This window comes from Rana temporaria, chromosome 7, assembly GCF_905171775.1.
Source record: "Rana temporaria chromosome 7, aRanTem1.1, whole genome shotgun sequence".
In the NCBI taxonomy this organism is placed as follows: domain Eukaryota; kingdom Metazoa; phylum Chordata; class Amphibia; order Anura; family Ranidae; genus Rana; species Rana temporaria.
The window spans coordinates 51,522,076-51,542,890 of NC_053495.1; the positions used below are offsets into that span (position 1 = coordinate 51,522,076).

Sequence of the window (20,815 nt, forward strand, 5' to 3'; positions counted from 1 at the left end):
CACGCTACTATGCTGAATAAGATGCTAGAAAAAATGTTTTAGGGAGAACCCCCGCTTTAAACCTCATTTGCCACTTAGTTGCCCTATGGAGACATCCTGTAAGGACGCTATTCCCCTGCATAGCTTAGTGTCCTCTAATCCCAGACCCTATATCATTTATAAAGATATTAAAAAGTAAGGGTCCCAACACCAGACCTTGGGGTACACCACTGATGACCTTAGACCAGGGATATGCAATTAGCAGACCTCCAGCTTTTGCAGAACTACAATTCCCATTAGGCATAGCAAGACTCTGATAGCCACAAGCATGACACCCAGAGGCATGATGGGACTTGTAGTTTTGCAACAGCTGGAGGTCTGCTAATTGCATATCCCTGCCTTAGACCATTCTGAGGAAGGATCATTAACCGCTGCTCTCTGAATTCATTTTTCTATCCATTTACAAATTGATCTTTCCAAGTTTGTACACTTTACCTTACACATGAGCCTTGTGTGGGGAACTGTATCAAACGCTTTTGCAAAATCCAAGTATACCACGTCCACAGCCACCCTTCTGTCCAAGGTTTTACTTACCACATCATAAAAAGAAATTAGATTTGTTTGACAAGTTCTGTCTTTCATGAATCCATGCGGTCTGTTGCTTAAAATATTATTTTTCAGCAAGAACTTGTCTATGTGGTCTTTTATTAAACTCTCCGGTATCTTTCAAAAATGTAAGGGGGTGTACTCACTTTTGTGAGATACTGTATATGGTTTTGGGAAAAAATCTAAAGAAGTTTGTATAGTGTGTATTCAGCTTTAAAAAAACAAAAAAACTAAAAAAAAAACTAAACAGCACATTATATTTTGTCTATAGTGATGGTGGGCATTGTGGATAATACATTTAGCAAAGGGCGGTGGGCCCACAACTGACAGGTCTTGTTGCCTTGCAGGGTAATTTGATTTAAATCAAGTCAATTTCAATCATGATTTCAATTAATAGTAAAAAGACTTGATTTAAATCAACTTGATTTAAATCATAATTTTTAAAGAGCAACTGTCATCTCCATTCTCCAGCAGCTCCTCCTCTGACCCGCTGTTGACTCACCAACAGTCCCATTCACTTTAATGGGACGGCTGGTGATGCGGCAGTGACACAATAAAATGAGGGACGTGGCGGCAGCAGTTGAGTGGATGTCCGCAAACAGGCGCTGCCATGATGGATCTGAAATGACAGGTGCTCTTTAAATGTAAGGACTCATTCTAGCTTGTAGTTAGAATCTTTAGTATTTGCAAACAAAATGAAGGTTTCCTATTTAGAATAATAAGCTGTCAGGTTAATAAAACGGCGATATTCGAACCAATTCAATAATACAATTTGTAATGTACATAGATTTGCAAAACAATGGGATAATATTCCTGAAGGTTTATCTTATGGTTAATGTGAAATTTTATGAATGCATAAATGCAGTGCATGTTATCGCAGCTTGTAGAGCTTGGATTAATTGAATAATTACAAAAATGTAAATATTGCAGAATATACAGCCTCCTGCTACATAAATAAGCTCCATTTCATGCTGAATAAACTAAATGATTAAGGTATCTCAAATAGAAAACTATCTTTTAGATAGCTTTTTACTCCAAAAGCATTTGATAAAAATCTTATTTATTTAAATAAAAAAAAATCCGATTATTTAAATATTGATTTATATCCACCCTGCTTGCAGGTTTTTTTTGTAGATTTTCGCCTTAATTGTTTAAAGATTTTATTTTGTTTTTCTTCTTTCTTAAAATATCATTGCAATGTAAGTTGTTCATAACATGGATTCATAATTCATGACTGTTCTGTTATTTTTATAGAAGACCTTGAACTTGGTGCTACCCACAAAGGGAAAAAAGGACAAAAGCATCAGAAGAAGGTGATTGAGGCTCCAAAAGCACAAAAATATTTCCACTTTGAATACTCCCTGCTTCCGGAGTTCATAGAACCCACTAAAGTTGACGTGGTGATGTTTGGGGTTGTGGCAAAGCTGTATATGGAGCATGAGTCTCAGGTAGGTTGAATGAGCTAGCAAACAATATTTTAGACTGTCATCATGTGTGCGTCTTTAAAGTGGTTGTACACCCTTCCATATACCCAGAGATTAAACAAATCCTCCTACATAAGTTGTATCTAAAAAACAGAAATCCAGAACTCTTGGCAGCAGACATTCAGCATCTTTCTACACATTTTTTGACAGTCGACGAAACAGTTGATTATTACAACAACCAACTTAGCAGCCTCTTGGACCTTCATGCCCCTTCACTCACTCAGCTCCCTGGTTCACAGATGACCTTTGTAAGATGAAGACAGCAGGGTGGGTCCTTGAGTGGCGCTTCAAAGCCTCTAGCCTCACTGTCCACAAACAAATTTACCAGGAGCAACAACAAAAGTATGCACAGTCCCTCAAAGAGGCAAGGTCACAGTTTTACTCCAATGCCAACAGAAATGGCCCAGGCAATTCCAAGCAGCTTTTTTCGACTTTAAACCATCTTCTTAAACCTAATTCCCCTTCATTTACTATCTTTACAGAAGAGCAGTGCAATGAATCCATGTTTTTTTTTACATCAAAAATTTCACATATTCGCTCTGCCCTTTCTGGTCCTTCCACTCAAATTGTTCCCTCAACCTATATCGTCTTCAAACCCCTAAACTGCTTTCCTGAGGTGTCATCAGAAGAGGTGCAGAACATTATCTGGAAGATGAAACCTTCCACATCTTTGGACCCTCTTCCAACTTCTCTGGTAAAAACTCATATTACTGTCTTAAGTCCCCTGATCACTGCTGTTATAAATCATTCCCTACAAACTGGTCATGTTCCCTCTGTTTTAAAAAATGCTATTATTATACCTTTGCTTAAAAAACCCACTTTAGATCCGAAAGTCTTATCCAACTATAGGCCCATCTCTAATCGTCCCTTCATCTAAAAAGTACTTGAGAAAGTAGTTGCCACCCACCTTCAGGACCACCTCAAATACAATAACCTCTTTGAAAATTTCAGTCAGATTTCCGCTTTGCTCACAGCACAGAGACTGCCCTCGTCAGAGTTACAAATGACCTCCTCATGTCATCCGATGTTGGTTCTCCCTCCTTTGTGATCCTTTTGGACCTTTCGGCAGCATTTGACACTGTTGATCATGACATTCTTTTAAACCAGCTCCATCTCACCATTGGACTCAATGACACAGCCCTCAGTTGGTTCTAATCGTATCTCACAAACCGGACAAAATACATTTCCCTTGGCCATTGTAAATCTAATTCACACACAGTTACTTGCCGTGTCCCCCAGGGGTCAGTCCTTGGCCCCATTCTTTTTTTCTGCTACCTTACCCCTCTTGGTCAAATTATCAACCGTCACAAAATTTCATTCCATTGTTATGCTGATGACACACAGTTAATGACACACACATGTTAATGCAACAGCTGAAACCCAATCTTCCCAGTCATCCATATCTGTACTTACCACCTGTCTGGAGGAGATAGGTATGGATGGAGCACAACTTTCTTCAACTCAACAGCTCCAAAACTGAAGTCATCCTGATTGGCACTCCTCATCAGACCAAATCATCATCCATAACCAGCATTACTTTTTCTGGTTCAAATATTCCCCTCTCATCAACAGTTACAAATCTTGGTGTAAAAATGAACTCCCAACTCAATTTTGAAGCTCATATACATTACCTATGTAAGACCTCTTTCTACCACCTCCATAATATATCTAAACTTAGTTCCATTCTCTCACTTTCCGATGCCGAAAAGCTGGTTCATGCCTTTGTCTCCTCCAGACTGGACTATTGTAATGCACTTCTCACTGGGATTCCCAGAAAGAGTCTGCAGAGGCTTCAGTACAACCAAAACTCTGCAGCAAGGATGCTCATGAGAGTGCGGAAACATGAGCATATTACTCCCATTCTTCATTCACTCCACTGGCTTCCCATCTCTGCCAGGATTGAGTACAAAGTTTCCCCTCTTGCACATCAATGCAGCAATAGACGTGCCCCTCCCTCCCTTAAAGAACTTCTCAAATTACAAAACACAACACATTCTTCCCTCTGCTTTAGACCCCATTCACACCTGAGCGACAGCCGCGTTCGGCGGTAGCGGCATATTTTGCCGCGGGTGTGAAACTTTCAATTTTTTTTTTTTTTTTTTTCAAAAGTCTTCCCATTGCTGTCAATGGGAAAACGCCACTGTCGCCTGAAAAAAAGGGTCCGGAACTTTTTTTCAGGCGACAGGCGTTCGGCGTCTATGAGATGTGAACCATCTCCATAGACAGCAATGGGAATTCTCCCCTCTAGCGGCAGAAGCGTCCGGCGTCGGGCGTTTTGTCGCTCAGGTGTGAATGCAGCTTAACTCATTCAAACCTTCTTCATATACCTAGAACTCGGGACAATGGGAGACAGGGCATTTTGTGCAGCTGCCCCGCGCCTGTGGAATGCCCTTCCTGACACTCTGAGGGCTCCTCAATCTGTTGATTGTTTTAAAAAAGGTCTTAAGACATTTATTTTTAGTAAAGCCTTTTGTTCCTTTTTAGATGTTCGTTTCATTGTATAAATTGTTTTTTTTTGGTAGCACTTTGAGATCTTTTGCGGTAAAGGGCATTATAAATAAAATTTATTATTATTATTATCTGTTTATCTGAAGTTTTCTCTTGTTCAAAATCTGGAATTTATAAAGCTTGTCTGAACTGTCAGAAAAAGGGGGCGGAGAGCTGAAGTTACACTTTGCAGAGCTCAGTGAGGTGAGCTCTAAGACCTGATTGGAGGGAAGGGACACACCCCTTTCACACAGCACACAAGAACAGAGCTGAGGCAGTCAATCAGCTGGAGGTCTTTCCCCCGGTCACCTTTTTTCATTTGGTGTCAGGAAAATGTGTCAAAAGTGATTCATGTTGATAGCCCAGTTTCACATTGAGGGCGCGTTTGACATTGTGCAAGTTCAGCTGAACTCGCACGATTTCAAACCAGCAATGCAGTCCGACTTGGGGGGCAAAATATAAACAAAAAGTCAGTGCTGCTACCCATACATCACATAGAAAGCAAGGTTCCCGGGTGCTTGATCCACAGTCGCTGGCTGAGTAGAGTAATGAAGAAAAGATGATCCGCACTCCGGTTGTTGCTCTTAAATATTAGTAGTGTTTATTAACAAGCCACAGTGGACAAATGCAAATAGGAATGGTTGACGCGTTTCAGCCTATAAGGCCTTTGTCATAACCACTTCGGGGGCAATTTGACAGACATCTGTGCCGTTTCATGCACAGATGTCTATTCAAATAACCACTGAAGTCGCCAAAAGTAGTACAGGAACTTCTTTTGGGAATCGATGCAGTGCCACAAAGTCCACATTGCACCTATTCGGATGGTGCCATTGCCACATGGGCTAAGTGTTATTAATTGAGACAAGTACACACTATAGAGAGGTATGCGTTGTTCATATTTCATGTCTGAGGTTTACAACCATTATAATGCATTTTAGGCAGATCATGGCTGGTGTGATTGGCTGACAGGACACTGCACATAGCTTCCTAACGTCACAGCACCCTGCCTCACTACTTCCTCATGATCCCTCGACCTGGCTTTTAGGTGGAGTTCTGCAAATATCAAAAATCTTTCATGGACGGGGGTCAGTCTGGAGGATGGGTGTTTTTTAAGCAAACTGCCCAAGGTAACTTCCACATGCGATGCTGAGCCTCCATGATTAACCCTTTCATGCCTATGCCTATGTATGACATTTGGTGTTTACAAGTTAAAATCCATATTTTTGGCTAGAAAATTACTTAGAACCCCCAAACATTATATATATATTTTTAGCAGAGAATCTAGAGAATAAAATGGCGATTGTTGCAATATTTTATGTCATACGGTATTTGTGCGGCGGTGTTTTAAACACAACTTTTTGGGAAAAATTTACTTTCATGAATTTTAAAAAAATGAAAAAGTAAAATTAGCCCAATTTTTTTGCATAATGTGAAAGATGATGTTATGCCGAGTAAATAGATACCAAGCATGACACGCTTTATAATTGCACGCACTCGTGGAATGGCGACAAACTACGGTAACTAAAAATCTCCATAGGCGACGCTTTAAACTTTTTTTACGGTTACCAGGTTAGAGTTACAGAGTAGGCCTAGTGCTATAATTATTGCTCTCGCTCTTACGATCGCGGCGATACCTCACATGTGTTATTTGAACACCGTTTTCATATGCGGGCGCGACTTCCGTATGCGCTTTCTTTGCTGCGCAAGCTCGCGGGGAGGGGGGCGCTTTAAAAAAAATTTTTTTTGTTTTCTTATTTATGTATTTATTTTTTCTAATATTACATTTTTTTTTTTTTTTTTTTTACATTTTGATCACTTTTATTGCTGTCACAAGGAATGTAAACATCCCTTGTGACAGCAATAGGTCGTGACAGGTACTCTTTATGGAGGGATCGGGGTCTAAAAGACCTCCGAGCCCTCCTTTGCACTTCAAAGTATTCAGATCGCCGAAAACGGCGATTCTGAATACTGTGTACTTTTTTAAATCCGGCGCCATTGGCAGCCGAGAAACCCGGAAGTGACGTCATGACGCCGCTTCCGTGGTTTCAATGCGCACACTGAATCAAAGCCGTTTACGGCTTTGTTTCAGAGCGCGCCGAGACGCTGGAGGCGCCGGATCGTGGATCGGGTCTCCCGGTGGGACGGGAGGCCCGGTCAGAGCGGCGAGAGGCGGCGGGAGGGGGGGATGTCCCCTCCCGCTCCTCCGGCATAACAACCGAGCGGCTTTTAGCCGCATCGGTTGTTATGTTTGGAAAGCCGATCGCCCGCTCTAAACAACGGTACCGGGATGATGCCTGCGGCTGCAGGCATCATCCCGGTACAACCCCTGAAAGCCGAGGACGCATATATGCGTACGCTCGGCGTGAAAGGGTTAACAAAACTAAAAAACAACTAATGAAAGTGGCAGATCAGGGACAGTCAGTTTGAGAAGGAATTTGGACTATGTTGCTTGTGGTAGTAGCTTGTAACAAGTAATTGTTTACTTGTACCTACAGGTAAGCCTAAAATAAAGCTTAGCTGTAGGTACAGTAAATATCTCCTAAATGTGCGCCGTTGAAAGACCTGTCATTGTGGCTCGTCACAGTCAAACAGCTGAAGCCCGCGAATCGGGAAGGAAGATTGGGTAAAGATGAAAGCCCTGTCTGTAGTGACCTCACATAGCTCGAGGGCTTTGTTCTAAGGTAAGTCTTTCATAATGTGCTAGTATGTGATGCACACTAGCACATGATGTTACAGTGCCTTATATAGACCAACAAAGTGGCACATAATTGTGAAGTGGAAGGAAAATGATAAATGGTTTTTATCTTTTACAAATAAATATGTGAAAACTGTGGAGTGCATTTGTATTTAGCCCCCTGAGTCAATACTTTGTAGAACCACCTTTTCACTGCAAATACAGCTGCAAGTCTTTTTGGGTATATCTCTACCAGCTTTTCACATCTAGAGAGTGAAATTTTTTCCCATTCTTCTTTACAAAATAGCTCAAGCTCTGTCAGATTGAATGGAGAGCGTCTGTGACCAGCAATTTTCAAGTCTTGGATTGTCTAAAATTGGATTTAGGTCTGGACTTTGACTGGGCCATCCTAAGACATTGATATGCTCTGATCTAAACCAGTGTTTCTCAACCTTTTTTCCATCAAGGCACCCTTTAAAATGATGATCAGTCTGAAGGCACCCCATTCTGAAATGTAAAAAATGATTCTAATATTTTTACATACCGCAGGAACATCCACACGTAAGACACCCAGAGGTGATTTTATTCTTCACAAATTTATCCCTGACCTGTCTGGTGTGTTCCTTGGCCTTCATGATGCTGTTCGTTCATCAAGGTTCTCTAACAAACCTCTGAGGACTTCACAGAACAGCTGTATTTATACTAATATTAAATTACACACAGGTGAACTTTATTTACTAATTAGGTGACTTCTGAAGGCAATTGGTTCCACTAAATTTTAGTTGGTGGTATCAGAGTGGGGGCTGATTCAAATGCATACCACACTTTTCACTTATTTCTTTCCACGTCACAATTATGTGCCACTTTGTGTTGGTCTATCACAAAAAAAATCCCCAAATAAAATACATTTATGTTTTTGGTTGTAACATGACAAAAATGTGGAAAATTTCAAGGGGGGTATGAATTTGTTTTTCAAGGCACTGTATTATCCTGCATGGGGACCATTTTTGGGGATTTTTTATTTTGTTTTGCAGTTTACTATCGCTTTAAAAGACTTATCAAGAAAACATTTGATCCTACCTCCTCTCCCCACTTCAAAAATAAATAAAGATAATATTTGTTGGAGTCAGCTTTCAATACCTTTGCAGACTGGAGTCTGACCTGTGTCTTAGTAAATGTCATTTATTTTGTTTCTGTGTAATACCACAATTTGTCAGCAGGTGTCACTGCCGTTGAAATGTGAAGTTTGTTATAGTGTATCCTTGAAAAACCTTTCTAGTGCAACAGTATGGGTATTTAAACCAAGACTAAATGAATTTTGATTAGTTGCTACATACCATGGTTCTTTGTAGAGCTTTGTGAAAAAAAGCCAATATATTTAGTATAGGTGTCTTTTATACAGTATTTGCTACTTTTGTATATTGTGTGTAGGCATTGACATATGAAAAATATCACGTTGCTTTTTTTTTTTTTGTTAAAAGGCTTATGTTTGATCAATGCTGCAACTTGTATGTTGCTTGAAATGCAGGTCACTAGTTCAGACAATGATGAATTAATCAGGTAAAATCTATAAAACATATTAAAATCATCCTGTGCCACCCCTGCTATATAGGTCCAGTGACATTCATCCCAGTCTGAAATGTATAGATCTGTTTTGTCAAATATACACAATCTTAGTTTAAACTTTTCCTTTCTCAGTTAATAAAGCCGTGGCAAGAAGGTGACAAAATATGGTTGGCATGGAGCCACAGCATTGATCTCCAGGTGACAAAAGAAGCTTTAATGAAAGCTTTATCACATCAGATACAAGTGAACATATGGGATACAAAGGACAAAGTATCAGCAAAAGCCAGATTTGATCGACCTAAGGCATTCCGTGTGTCACATGTGAAGTATGGGGAGGAGTCTGAAGGTAATATTCTGTTTGTTCTTGTCTTGTTAGACATAATAGGGGGTTTTACTAAAACTGGAGAGTGCAAAATCTGGTGCAGCTCTGCATAGAAACCAATCGACTTCCAGGTTTTATTGCCAAAGATTAACTGAACAAGCTGATGTTAAAAGCTGATTGGCTACCATGCACAGCTGCACCAGATTCTGAGCGAGCCAGCTTTAGTAAATTCCCCCCAAATATGTATTATTTTAAAGCCCAACTTTATGATTAGTGCCTTATTTACTTTTTTTTTACACCTATGTCCATACATGCATCCATCCCTTTTTTTTTTTTTTTTTTTTACAGAAATGTTTTTATTAAGGTAAAAAAAGGAAAAACAGTAAAAAAAATAAAACAACAAAACTGTGTTACAGCAAAGGTTCAGTACAGAGCTCAGCACAAAAAGATTACCAGGATAATCGCTGAGTAATACATAAGGGTATACACCATCGGGTCTAGAGTGGGCAGCCGGATAAGGCGGACACTACCTACTTATAGTTCAGGGCAACAAGCACCAATCTCGATGGGGGATAAATGTGGGAGACTACAAAGGTCCATGAGGCGCAATGTGCACCTTCAGTCTATCTCGGCTCACTGGCAGATGGGTTTTAGCATTTTGGGACCAGAGGATAACGGCCCGAAGAGGCCGCCTCTCAAACATGTGGGAGGTGGTGAGGAGGTCAAATCGCACCAAATGGTATCAAAGAGTCGTCACCCAGTCGCAGAGATCATCTCAGAGTCCAAGGCTATCATCAGTTATGTCACTATGCAGAGATAGCTCTAGCTGTCACCCACGACTTCCAGACTTTGTCAAACTTCTAAGGGGAATTTACGGCCCATATACGTCAGTTTGTAAAGAGGCAATACTGAGTCAACCAGCATAAGCCACTGAGTCACCATAGGGGGAGCCGTCAATTTCCACTGACGCAGCAACGCCTTCCAGAGAGGCCCGGAGCAAAGAGCAGCAGGACATAGGCGGAGGGCCGGCCATGACAGGGTTAAAGAAAAGCCCTGCTCTGGCCGGGGGGGAGGGCTCAGTAAGGAAGGAGAGCAGTGGGAGGGAGGTTATATATTTCCCCTCCCACGCTTCCCGGGTAACACACGAGGGGCGAATTTTCTGCAGGGGACTTGCTGCTCTGCCAGACTTAGAAAGGGGTGAGGTAGGCCGCGACCGGGGACATTTCCTGCCGTTTTTACAGCGTTTTAGACCAGCGCTGCTGGGGGAAGCCAGGCTCTGCCAGAAATCCCCAAAAAAAAAAAAAAAAAAAAAACGAGCGCCGCTAGGCCGCAGCCGGGGACTAAATTTTTGCCACATCCATCGGCCTGCACCATGGCTGGGGTCGAGGCTATGCTCGCCCAGCTCAGGCAGGAGGCGGATCTCCGCGGTGAGGGGTGGCTGCAGTCTATGCTGGGGCCGCTCCTCCCGCCCGGGGACACTGAAAATGATGCACCCGTTCGGGGGGGTGGGGGGGGGGCACCCCGCGAGCGGGGGGGGGCGCAATCTGCCACCCAGGACATAGCCAGCGAGTCACCCATCCTGGGGGGGGAGGGGGACACCCCGCGATCCAGGGTGTCCCGGCACGTTATTCCCCGGGACCGTCCACCCGGTCCCACAGGAGAGGGGGTAGCCCCATCCGGGCCCCCTCGGGCCCACCCGCAAAACGGACAGCGTCGGCGGCGGGGGGGCGCCAGGAGAAGGCCACCGATCGGCAGCGGGGAACAGGGAGGGGGCGGCCAGGGGGCTCCAATGCGGCGGCCAGGTCCGCTCGGCGAGATGATCGGAGGGATGCGGGCTCCAACCCCGGTTTTGCACCGGAGGGCCGAGAGCCTCGGCAAAACACATCTGTCCCTGCGGTGGCTAGCTCTTGAGCATCCGCGGCTAGCCACCTCCAATCCAGCCCCGTGGTGAGGGAGCGAGGGGGAGGGGAAGACGGCAGTGTCCGAGGCGCCAAGAAAAGCTACGCGGAAGTCGGTGCACGGGTCCAGGGCGCGCAGCGAGAGTGAGTCCAGCTCTGGGCCCGCGGGCTCCCAGGCCCGAGTCGCCTGGTGGGCTTTCATCTGGTGAGGAGGGTCGGCATGGAGATCGATCGGAAGGGGAGCTGTCGGAGGAGGAAGTCGTGCCCAGGACGGAGGTCGCAGCCGGACGGCTGGTGGGATTGCTTCCAGACAGCCCGGTGAGTCGCTTTTGGCTTTTCCTTCTACTTTACAAAATGTGGGGGTGTTAGCGGGGGGACGGGGGGGGGTCCCCGTAGTCGAGTGGGGGTGCCCGCAGGGGTGAGTAGTGGTGATTCTGGTGCGCTGGGGGAACAGTCGAGAGAGGATGCGGGTTTGCACCGGTTCCTGGCGGGTCTGGAGACGTTGGTTAGCCAGCTGAAGGGTGGTGGGGTCAGCCCCGCCGTCAGCCCGGCGGCGGCATGGGGAACGGCGGGTGGATCCGGGGTTACGGCGCCTGCAGTAGCGGTCGCCGTGCCGGGGGCTGTGTTGCCCGTGGACAAGGGACAAGAGGTAGGGGCAGTGGCGGCAGGTGCCGTGGTGCCTCCTACGGAAAAGGGGGATGCGGGGGTCGATTCCGCGAAGAAGAGTTGGTCCGGTTGGCGGACGCGGCTAAAGGGGAGGTTTACACGTGTTGGGAGGCACCGCTGGGTTCGCATTTGAAGCCGGAGGTGCGGGAAAAGATTTGGAAGAGTGAATATGTAGAGATATTCGCGTTGCTACCGCTGGAAAAGTTTAACCTGGATAGGGTTAAGCCGGAAGAGTCCAAGAAAGAGGACGAGGAGAAGAGGAGGTATAGGCTTATACCTAGGACTTTTGCGAATTTGTTCGCAGGCCTACTCGATCATGGCGAGCGTGATCGGTGAGAAAAACCCCGAACATTGTTCGGCGCTTTTCAGTTACCAAGAGGCGATTAGCGAGGCCTACCGGTGTTACGGGGGCACAGGGTGGCTCCGGTATGATGAGCAGTTCCGGCAACGCCAGGCTATCAGGCCGGATATTAGGTGGGACACTAAGGACATTGGCCTTTGGATGCGGCTTATGTCGGCCCCACGGACGTCCACGCCGTTTTTTCAGGGGGGGGGGGCGGTGGAACCTCTTCCCCAGGACAGTCGGCCGGAAAGAAGAAAGGGGTCTGCTGGCAGTTTAATGAGGGAAACTGCAGGTTCGGAGGGTCTTGCCGGTTCAAGCACGAGTGCTCCGGCTGTGGTGGCAATCACCCCTCTTCCCGGTGTTTTAAGCAAGGCAAGGGACGTCCCGGAGATTCTTCAAGTAAGAGGGAGGACTCCGGTGATGGTGGAAAGGATGCGACCGTTTCTCGGTAGATATCCTGACAGGGCGGCCGCCCTGTCGTTGGAAAGGGGATTCTCGGTGGGTTTTAACACTCCGTGCTCTTTGGCCGTGGTCCCCCGGTGGCTAAGAATTTGCGTTCCGCGTTACAACACCCGGATGTGGTTTCAGAGAAACTGCGAAAGGAAGTGGCGTTGGGCCGTATGGGGGGCCCATTTGTCTCGCCTCCCTTGGACGACTTGGTGGTTTCCCCGTTGGGGGTGGTGCCGAAGAAGGAGCCAAACAAATTTCCAAAGTGGGGGTCTGTGAACGACGCTATCAGCATGGAGGAGTGTACGGTGAGTTACACCTCTTTTGATGCTGCGGTGGGCTGGGTCAGGCGGTATGGCCGGGGGGCCTTGATGGCCAAGTCGGACATTGAGGCGGCGTTTCGGCTCCTGCCGGTCCACCCAGATAGTTTCAGGCTCTTGGGCTGCCATTGGGGTGGGGAGTTCTACGTGGACAAGTGTCTGCCGGTGGGCTGTTCCATTTCCTGCGCGCTGTTTGAACGGTTTAGTTCGTTCCTGGAGTGGGTGGTTCGGGATGTGTCCGGCGTAAGCTCCGTGATCCACTACCTGGACGACTTTCTTTGTGTTGGACCGGCGGGGTCGCGGATTTGCGCAGTGTTGTTGGCCACGTTGGAGCACGTGGCGGAGCGATTTGGGGTGCCGCTGGCACCCGAGAAAACGGAAGGACCGAGATCGGTCATCCAATTCTTGGGCATCGTGATTGACTCGGAAAGGATGGAATGTAGGTTACCGCTGGACAAGTTGGTGGGCCTCAAGGCCGAGATTCAGGAGATGGTGGGCTTGCGGAAGGTGCAACTCCGGGCGCTTCAGTCGCTCCTGGGGAAGCTAAATTTTGCTTGCCGCATTCTCCCCATGGGGAGGGTCTTTTGCAGGCGCCTTTCGGCGGCCACAGCGGGCGTCAGGTCGCCCAGGCACTATGTGCGACTGGGGAAGGAACATAGGGAGGATTTGTTGGTTTGGCTTTTCTGTTTAAGTGGCAAGGGCGCCCGGACTTTACTAAGGAATTTTGTGTCCGGCAGGCTCTCAAGGGTTACAGGAAGCAGGGGCGTCAGGCGGATTCCCGGCGCCCTGTGTCGTTTGAAATATTGAGGGGTATTATGGAAAAATTGGGGACATTGTGTTCGTCCCGGTTTGAAGTGTTATTGTTTCACGCGGCGTTCGCGTTGGCATTCTTTGGAGCTTTTCGAGTGGGGGAGTTGGTTAGCCCCTCGAAGACGGTGCAGGGTGGCATGTTAGCTGAGGATGTGGTGTGGAAGCAAGACGGGGTCGCATTGTTGCTACGCCGGTCCAAGACGGACCAGAAAGGGAAGGGTAAAGTGGTGCGAGTCTTCCCTATTGAAGGGTCGGAATTATGCCCGGTTAGGGTAGTGCGGGAATTTTTGGATGTACGGCCAGTGTTAAGTGGATCATTCTTGGTGCACGAGGATGGGACAGCGTTGTCGCGGTATCAGTTCGTGACAGTGTTCAGACGGTGTCTGGGGGCATTGGGCCTGGTGGCTCAGGAGTTCTCGGCGCATTCCTTTCGGATTGGGGCCGCGACAGAAGCAGTACGTTGTGGCTTGGACGATGAATTGGTGAAAAGGATTGGGAGATGGGAGTCGAGGAGGTTTCGGTTATATGTCAGACCTCAGCTCATGGTAGAATTAGGGGTGAGCGGTGGTGCAACAAAATAGAGGTCCAGGGAAAGTAAGGTTAGGCCACCTCCAAGGGTGATGGGGAGTGGATCGGGGTTTTTGGTAAAGGGAACATGTTGGTAGTCGGGGATGGGAGCATCTCCCGATGGGCTTGTGGTGATGGATTTCTTACTTGCTGTCTTTCAGGTGCGGGACAGGGACTGGTATGGATAATGGGCCACTCCTTCGTGCGTAGGGGGGCTGCGAGAGCGGATATGCGGCCGAACGGTCGCCAACTGGGGGTCCCAAGACAGGAAGCGGTGGTTGGGATTCCCGGGGATGTTGTGGAGCAGGGTGGTGCCGGAAGTGCACAAGTTTGCACGCTTGGATCGACCGCCGGACGTTTTGTTGATCCATGCGGGGGGCAACGACTTGGGGGTGCGTTCTATGTTGGATGTCGCACGAGACATCAAGTTTGATTTCTTGAGGATTCGCATGTCCTACCCGGAAACGGTAGTGATATGGTCTGACATTGTGGGAAGGTCTTCATGGCGGATGGCTAGATCATGGGAAGGTGTGAACAGGACCAGGAGAAAGATTAATCGGGACGTGGCTAAATTTGTGATTCGGAACGGCGGGTTGGTGGTTAGACACCCTGAGTTGGAGGTGGATACGTGGAGGTATCAGCTGAGAGATGGAGTTCATTTGACTGACGTGGGGATTGACATGTGGGTGTTGGGCCTACAGGACAGGATACAGCGAGCATTGAGGGTGTGGAGGTGCGCCCAAAGGTAAGGAGTTACCTTTGGGTGCTGGTGGCGGGTGTTTTGGACTTTGCAGGAGAAGAAATTACCCTGAAGTGGATGCCATTACCCAGAGGTGGTATGGGTTCTGAAGGGGCTGTTAGTCCAGTCTACCAAGGTGTAGCTGACAAGTGGTTAATGGGGGCACTGCGGTCAGTTGGTCGTCTTTGAGTCAGTTTTTCGGCTTGAGGCCTAAGACCAGAGTTAGGTACAGCAGTGCTCATAAAACGTTTTAGAATGGTTACAAGTGTGTTAATGTGCCTGCAAAGTCCAGCACCAGCAGGGTTAAAAATATTGTATCTCAGGTCTAATAAAGGTTATGTGTGAAAATGTTATTTAATGTTATTTAATATTTAAAAGGTTATTTAAAATAAATGGAGGCTGCTACGGCCAGTTTTTACTCCAAAGATTACAGTAGTGGTGTCAGTTATTTATTAAGGTAAAGGTTGAGTAAAAATGTGGGTTTTAGCAGATAAGGGGTTAATGTATTTATACCATAGTCATGGCATAAAAACAGAGATAAAACAATTGCAGTCTAGCATGTGTAGATTGAGTCACACAGTCCATGACACCTAAAAGGAGAACCTTAGGGTCCAGTGGCACCCGAAGTCTAGTAGCGGCGTTGATTTCTGCAACCACTCCACCCCAGTAGTCCCGGATGTCTGGGCAGGCCCAGACGACATGATAGCATCCATCCCATTTTAAATCGTTTAATTCACCAGCTGCATAAAAGAGAAAATTATATATTAGTATCTGTGACATTGTCGGCGGTTTCTCGGCTATACTTGGATGCCAGAGGGATGGTGTGTGCAGCAATGCAACGTCATTTTCTTTCTTGTATCTGGGATTACATGTTCCATGGTTCCTGGTAAGTGCTTCCTGTCTGTGGGCGGAGCCACAAGAGGAGTTGAAGGCAGACATTTGGGCTTATCTCCTGCATTTTCTAACTATGCCACAGACAAAGAGAAGGAACTTGGCTTAGTCCCTAAAGGGAGGCTAAGCAGAAATAAGACTGGGGGGCTGATGATGGTGTCATTATAAAAAATACCACCAACACTCTTCATGCTGGCGTGTTTGTTGGCTTCACGACAAGGGGCGGTGAGGGGACCAGAGCCCCTGAAGATAACAAACAGCCAAACCTCTCTGGTCCCTGGAGTGAGAAATATGGATTACATTTCAGAGAGTATATTGCTGTATTTGTCAGGAAGATGTGTTTGCTGAAGGCACAGCTAGGAAAGGCTCCTTATTAACAATGCATGTCATAGATAAGCTATAGGCTATAGCCTCTTGCAGTAATTGCATGTAGAAAAATCCAACATGCTGGTTGTACCCAAGTCGATCAATGGGTGCAATCAGGATGTCCATACATGAATCGAAATTAAACCTTTCCCTGCTGAACCAGACACATTTCGATCCGTGTATGGCAGACTTTGGATTTGAATTCTTCCCCGAAATTGCACTTTAAGTAATTGTGACAAAGACTATATAAAACCTAATGCTTGTTACATTCGCTTTTATAACAAGAGTAAGAAAAGCTTTGAAGCTACGCTTCTCCTTATTTGTTAATACGTCAGCTACTCTTCTCCTTATTTGTTAATACTATATATATACATTTAATTTAAATTCAGTTATTTATGTAATTAAAGCTGATCTCCCTAACTAACCGCTGGCATAAAAAAATTAATTTAAAAGCCCATTTTATTCATCTAAATCCACGATTGTGGAACATTCGTGTGCCGGGTATTCTCTCTGCTATGTACAGGAGCAGGGGGCCTCTCAGGATCCAGAAGAGAGTTTGCAGGCTATTACATGAGTGCAAGGGGATGGGGCAGCTTGAGCACACCTGCAGAGCTGGACTAATGTCCCCTTTACTTAGAAATGGCGCAATAAAATACCTGGACTGCAAACGTATTTCAGTAAAACATTGCTTCAACTCCATGGGAGGGGTGAGATGGAGGAGGTAGTAGGAGTCTTCAATGTGTGCCTCGGGGATAAGGTTTAAAAGGATTGTAAAGGTTTGTTTTTTAAATAACAATCATGTTATACTTGCCTCCTCTGTGCAGTTGGTTTTGCAGAGAGCAGCCTGGATCCTCCTCTTCTCTGGGTCACTCTTCACTGCTCTTAGCCCCTCCCTCCTTTGAGTGCCCCTCAGCCAGCAGCTTGCTACAGGGGACACCCAAGCTGCGTCAGAGCTTCGTGTATCCATTCAGACACGGAGCCTCGGCCTGGCCCCGCCCCCTTTATCCCCCGATTGGCTGACTGACTTTGACAGCCGTGGGAGCCAATGGCACCTCTGCTCTGTCTCAGCCAACCAGTAGGAGTGTCCTCAATGGCTGAGGAGATTGTGGACATCTCTGGAGAGAGAAGGGGCTCAGGTAGGAATCTAGGGGGATGCTGGGGGGCTGCTACACGCAGAAGTTTTTTTTATCATAGAATGTGTTAAGATAAAAACTCCTTTAAGATTCAGCTATACTCTTTTCCTTGTTTTATTTGGTTACCTTGAAACTCCACCTGTGGTTGACACTGATACCTCAAGTATTCTACATTGTATATTATTATAATTTGGATTTGTTACAGAAAAGTGAGGAACAGAGAACTCTGCTAACAACGTGTGACAAAGTAAAACAAACAAAAAATATATAGTTTTATTTCTGACAGCAGTTCTGTGTACTGATTATTCTTGGTTTTCATGTAAAAGCGTGGTAAACCTGTCTATAAGGTAATATCACTATGCTTATGAGGGATCTTCTCTTACTTTCAGCTGTGTCTCTGGCACAGAAAGCAAAGGGAAATCTACTACATGGGACACAGACAAGGGGCTGTATCCAAAATAAAAAAAAAATAGTTTTGGCTTTATATACGCTCTAAGGCAGGGGGGGCAAACTCAAATTCATCGGGGGCCGCATCAGCAGTATGGTTGCCCTCAAAGGGCTGGTTGTATAGGATTGCGCTACGCACACAGTGCAGGGGTCAGGATTGCGCTACGCACACAGTGCAGGGGTCAGGATTGCGCTACGCACACAGTGCAGGGGTCAGGATTGCGCTACGCACACAGTGCAGGGGTCAGGATTGCGCTACGTACACAGTGTATGGGTCAGGATTGCGCTACGTACAGAGTGGAGGGGTCAGGATTGCGCTACGTACAGAGTGGAGGGGTCAGGATTGCGCTACGTACAGAGTGGAGGGGTCAGGATTGCGCTACGTACAGAGTGGAGGGGTCAGGATTGCGCTACGTACAGAGTTGAGGGGTCAGGATTGCGCTACGTACAGAGTGGAGGGGTCAGGATTGCGCTACGTACAGAGTGGAGGGGTCAGGATTGCGCTACGTACAGAGTGGAGGGGTCAGGATTGCGCTACATACACAGTGCATCGGTCAGGTGTGCGCTACATACACAGTGCATGGGTCAGGATTGCGCTGAGTACACAGTGCATGGGTCAGGATTGCGCTACAAATACAGTGCAGGGGTCAGGATTGCGCTACATACAGAGTGGAGGAGGTCAGGATTGCTCTACGTACACAATGCAGGGGTCAGGATTGCGCCTAAAAATTCCTCACATCTGTACTCTCTCCTACCTGGCCCAGCTCTGGTACCTCCCTGTATAGCAGCACACACGTCATTAACACAAGCCTCAGGACGCAGCCTGCTGGTTGGGGGGAAAAAAACTGCCAAAAAAGCTGCCAGCAATCTCTGCCACTATGCACAGTCAGTGCATGCAAAAAAGGCTGGAAGGAATGTGGAGGCGGAGACAGGGTGGTGGTGGAGGCGGACACAAGGCGGAGGAAGAGGCAGAGACCAGAGTGGCATCGTAAGCTGAGATGGGTGGAGACAGAGCGGAGGCGGCGGTGGAGGCGGGGACCAGAGCGGCATCGTAAGCTGAATTGGAGACAATCCAATTGACCAGTAATGTTGTACACCAATGATGAACCTGATAAGTTCACCTAAAGTGGAAGTAATCCACACGTTTAGTCCAGGTTCACACTGACAGCGGGAATGAAATCATGTAAGTTCAGTTTAACTTGCGCAATTTTATTCCGGCATGTCAGTCCCAACTTCAGGGACGATTTCAGAGACATCTGTGTGGGTTGCTGCAAAGATGTCTATAGAAATTGCACTCCGAAGTCGCCAAAAGTAGTACAGAAACTATTTTTGGGAATCGGTGCCAAATCGCTCCAATGTGAACCAGGGCTAACACGTATACATATTTTATTTTTCTCTGAACAAGCTGCAAAACAGGCTGTTTTAAACATTTTCTGGGGGTTGCAAAACTTAAAGCTTACAAAGTGGGCTAGCTTTTTTGTAAAAACACATTTGGTGACTTTTTTTTTTTTTTTTTTACTGCAGTGAAACAATCAGTCACGAATCAAAGGAAACTTTTTGAAGACAGCCTTCCAAAGCCGAGTTTTATTCTTGAGAAAAATGGCAGCGTGGTGTTTCAGGAGAATCTCTGTGCTCAAGGTAAGTTTTTAATAGGTTTCAATGTGAATATTTACCAGACTCACAGCTGGCATTTAGCTGTAGGATGACCTTAGCTAGGTGTGACAAATAATGGCACACTAGTTATGTGGCTTTTCGCGGGCAATTTATCTGGGAAATGGCTGGTGTTAGCGCTTCAATCATCACAGAACAATGGCTGATATGGTGTTGGGATGATTGAAGCACATTATTTCTGTCATTGCATTGTGATATAAAATTAAATAGTTCAACTCACCATAATGCAGAAACTGCCACCAGATCTCGGTTTGACACCTGTCACGTCACCTACCACCAGATGTGGATTGTCACTTGCCAAGTCGCCTTCCACCAGGTGTGGATTGTCGCTTGCCATGTCATCTGCCACCAGGTGGGGATTGCCATGTCATCTGCCACCAGGTGTGAATTGCCACATCGCCTGCCACCAGGTGTGAATTGCCACGTCACCTGCCACCAGGTGTGGATTGCCATGTCACCTGCCACCAGGTGTGGATTGCCACGTCACCTGCCACCAGGTGTGGATTGCCACATCACCTGCCACCAGGTGTGGATTGCCACTTGTCACGTCACCTGCCACCAGGTGTGGATTGCCACTTGCCATGTCACCTGCCACCTGGTGTGGATTGCCATGTCACCTGCCACCAGATGTGGTTTGCCACTAAACATTTTTGTCACCTGCCGTGGTGGGAGAACAGCAGTAATGCGGGGCGGGCAGTGAGAGATGATCTCATCTCTCTGCTCCCCCGCCTCGCTGCAGTGTAGCAGCCCCGCTGTGTGGGCGGAAGTGCTTTGATCCAGGCGGTGAGAGATGTCACCTCTCTGCTTGGCCGCTGCCGCACCTCACAAAGTGCAGCCTTCGCGGCCCGGCTGCAAATAGGCCACAGCCCGGCAGTGTTTTAAACTACAAATTCATCACCATTACAAATAGGGGAGGTGGTTATATGGGAGACAAATCCTATTAGTTTATTCTGGCTTTTTCAGTGCAAAGGTGCAAGCTTTAAGGGCATAGGTAGGTAAGCACTGCTATAGGGAACATGTACCAATAGAAAAAATAAATAGAGGGTCCTTTTTAATGGGCCTCAAAGGGCAACATTCAAAATACACACATCTTTCAAATAACATGCTTTGGGGATGCCCTAAAGCTGCACTTAAATTTGGAGATGCAGTACAAAGTGACATTGTTTACAAATAGTGGCCATTATTTGTTATTTAGCTGCTAAATTAGGGGGATCTTTCAGGTTCTGCAAAGTCCCTCTTTGCAGACTCTCCGTTTTGGAGCCAAGATGCTGGGATGAGACCCTTGCCTCTCAACATAGCGACCATGTGCTTTACAATCACCCTTCCAGGTTCCAGGATTCTCTTACAAATGTGAATGCATGTGTCCTCTGGTATGGTTCATGATGTGATGGGCACATGC

The 20,815-nt window shown here is 46.5% G+C and overlaps 1 protein-coding gene across 1 annotated transcript in view; it reads left to right on the forward strand.

The window, feature by feature from the left end:
* CFAP92 (cilia and flagella associated protein 92 (putative)) overlaps nt 1-20,815 on the forward strand; it is a 176,763-nt gene that overhangs the window by 33,526 nt on the left and 122,422 nt on the right. The window contains exons 3-5 of the mRNA XM_040359356.1: nt 1,840-2,033; nt 8,929-9,142; nt 19,270-19,383. Coding sequence (XP_040215290.1) covers nt 1,840-2,033; nt 8,929-9,142; nt 19,270-19,383 — 522 coding nt within the window. The remainder of the gene's footprint in view (nt 1-1,839; nt 2,034-8,928; nt 9,143-19,269; nt 19,384-20,815) is intronic.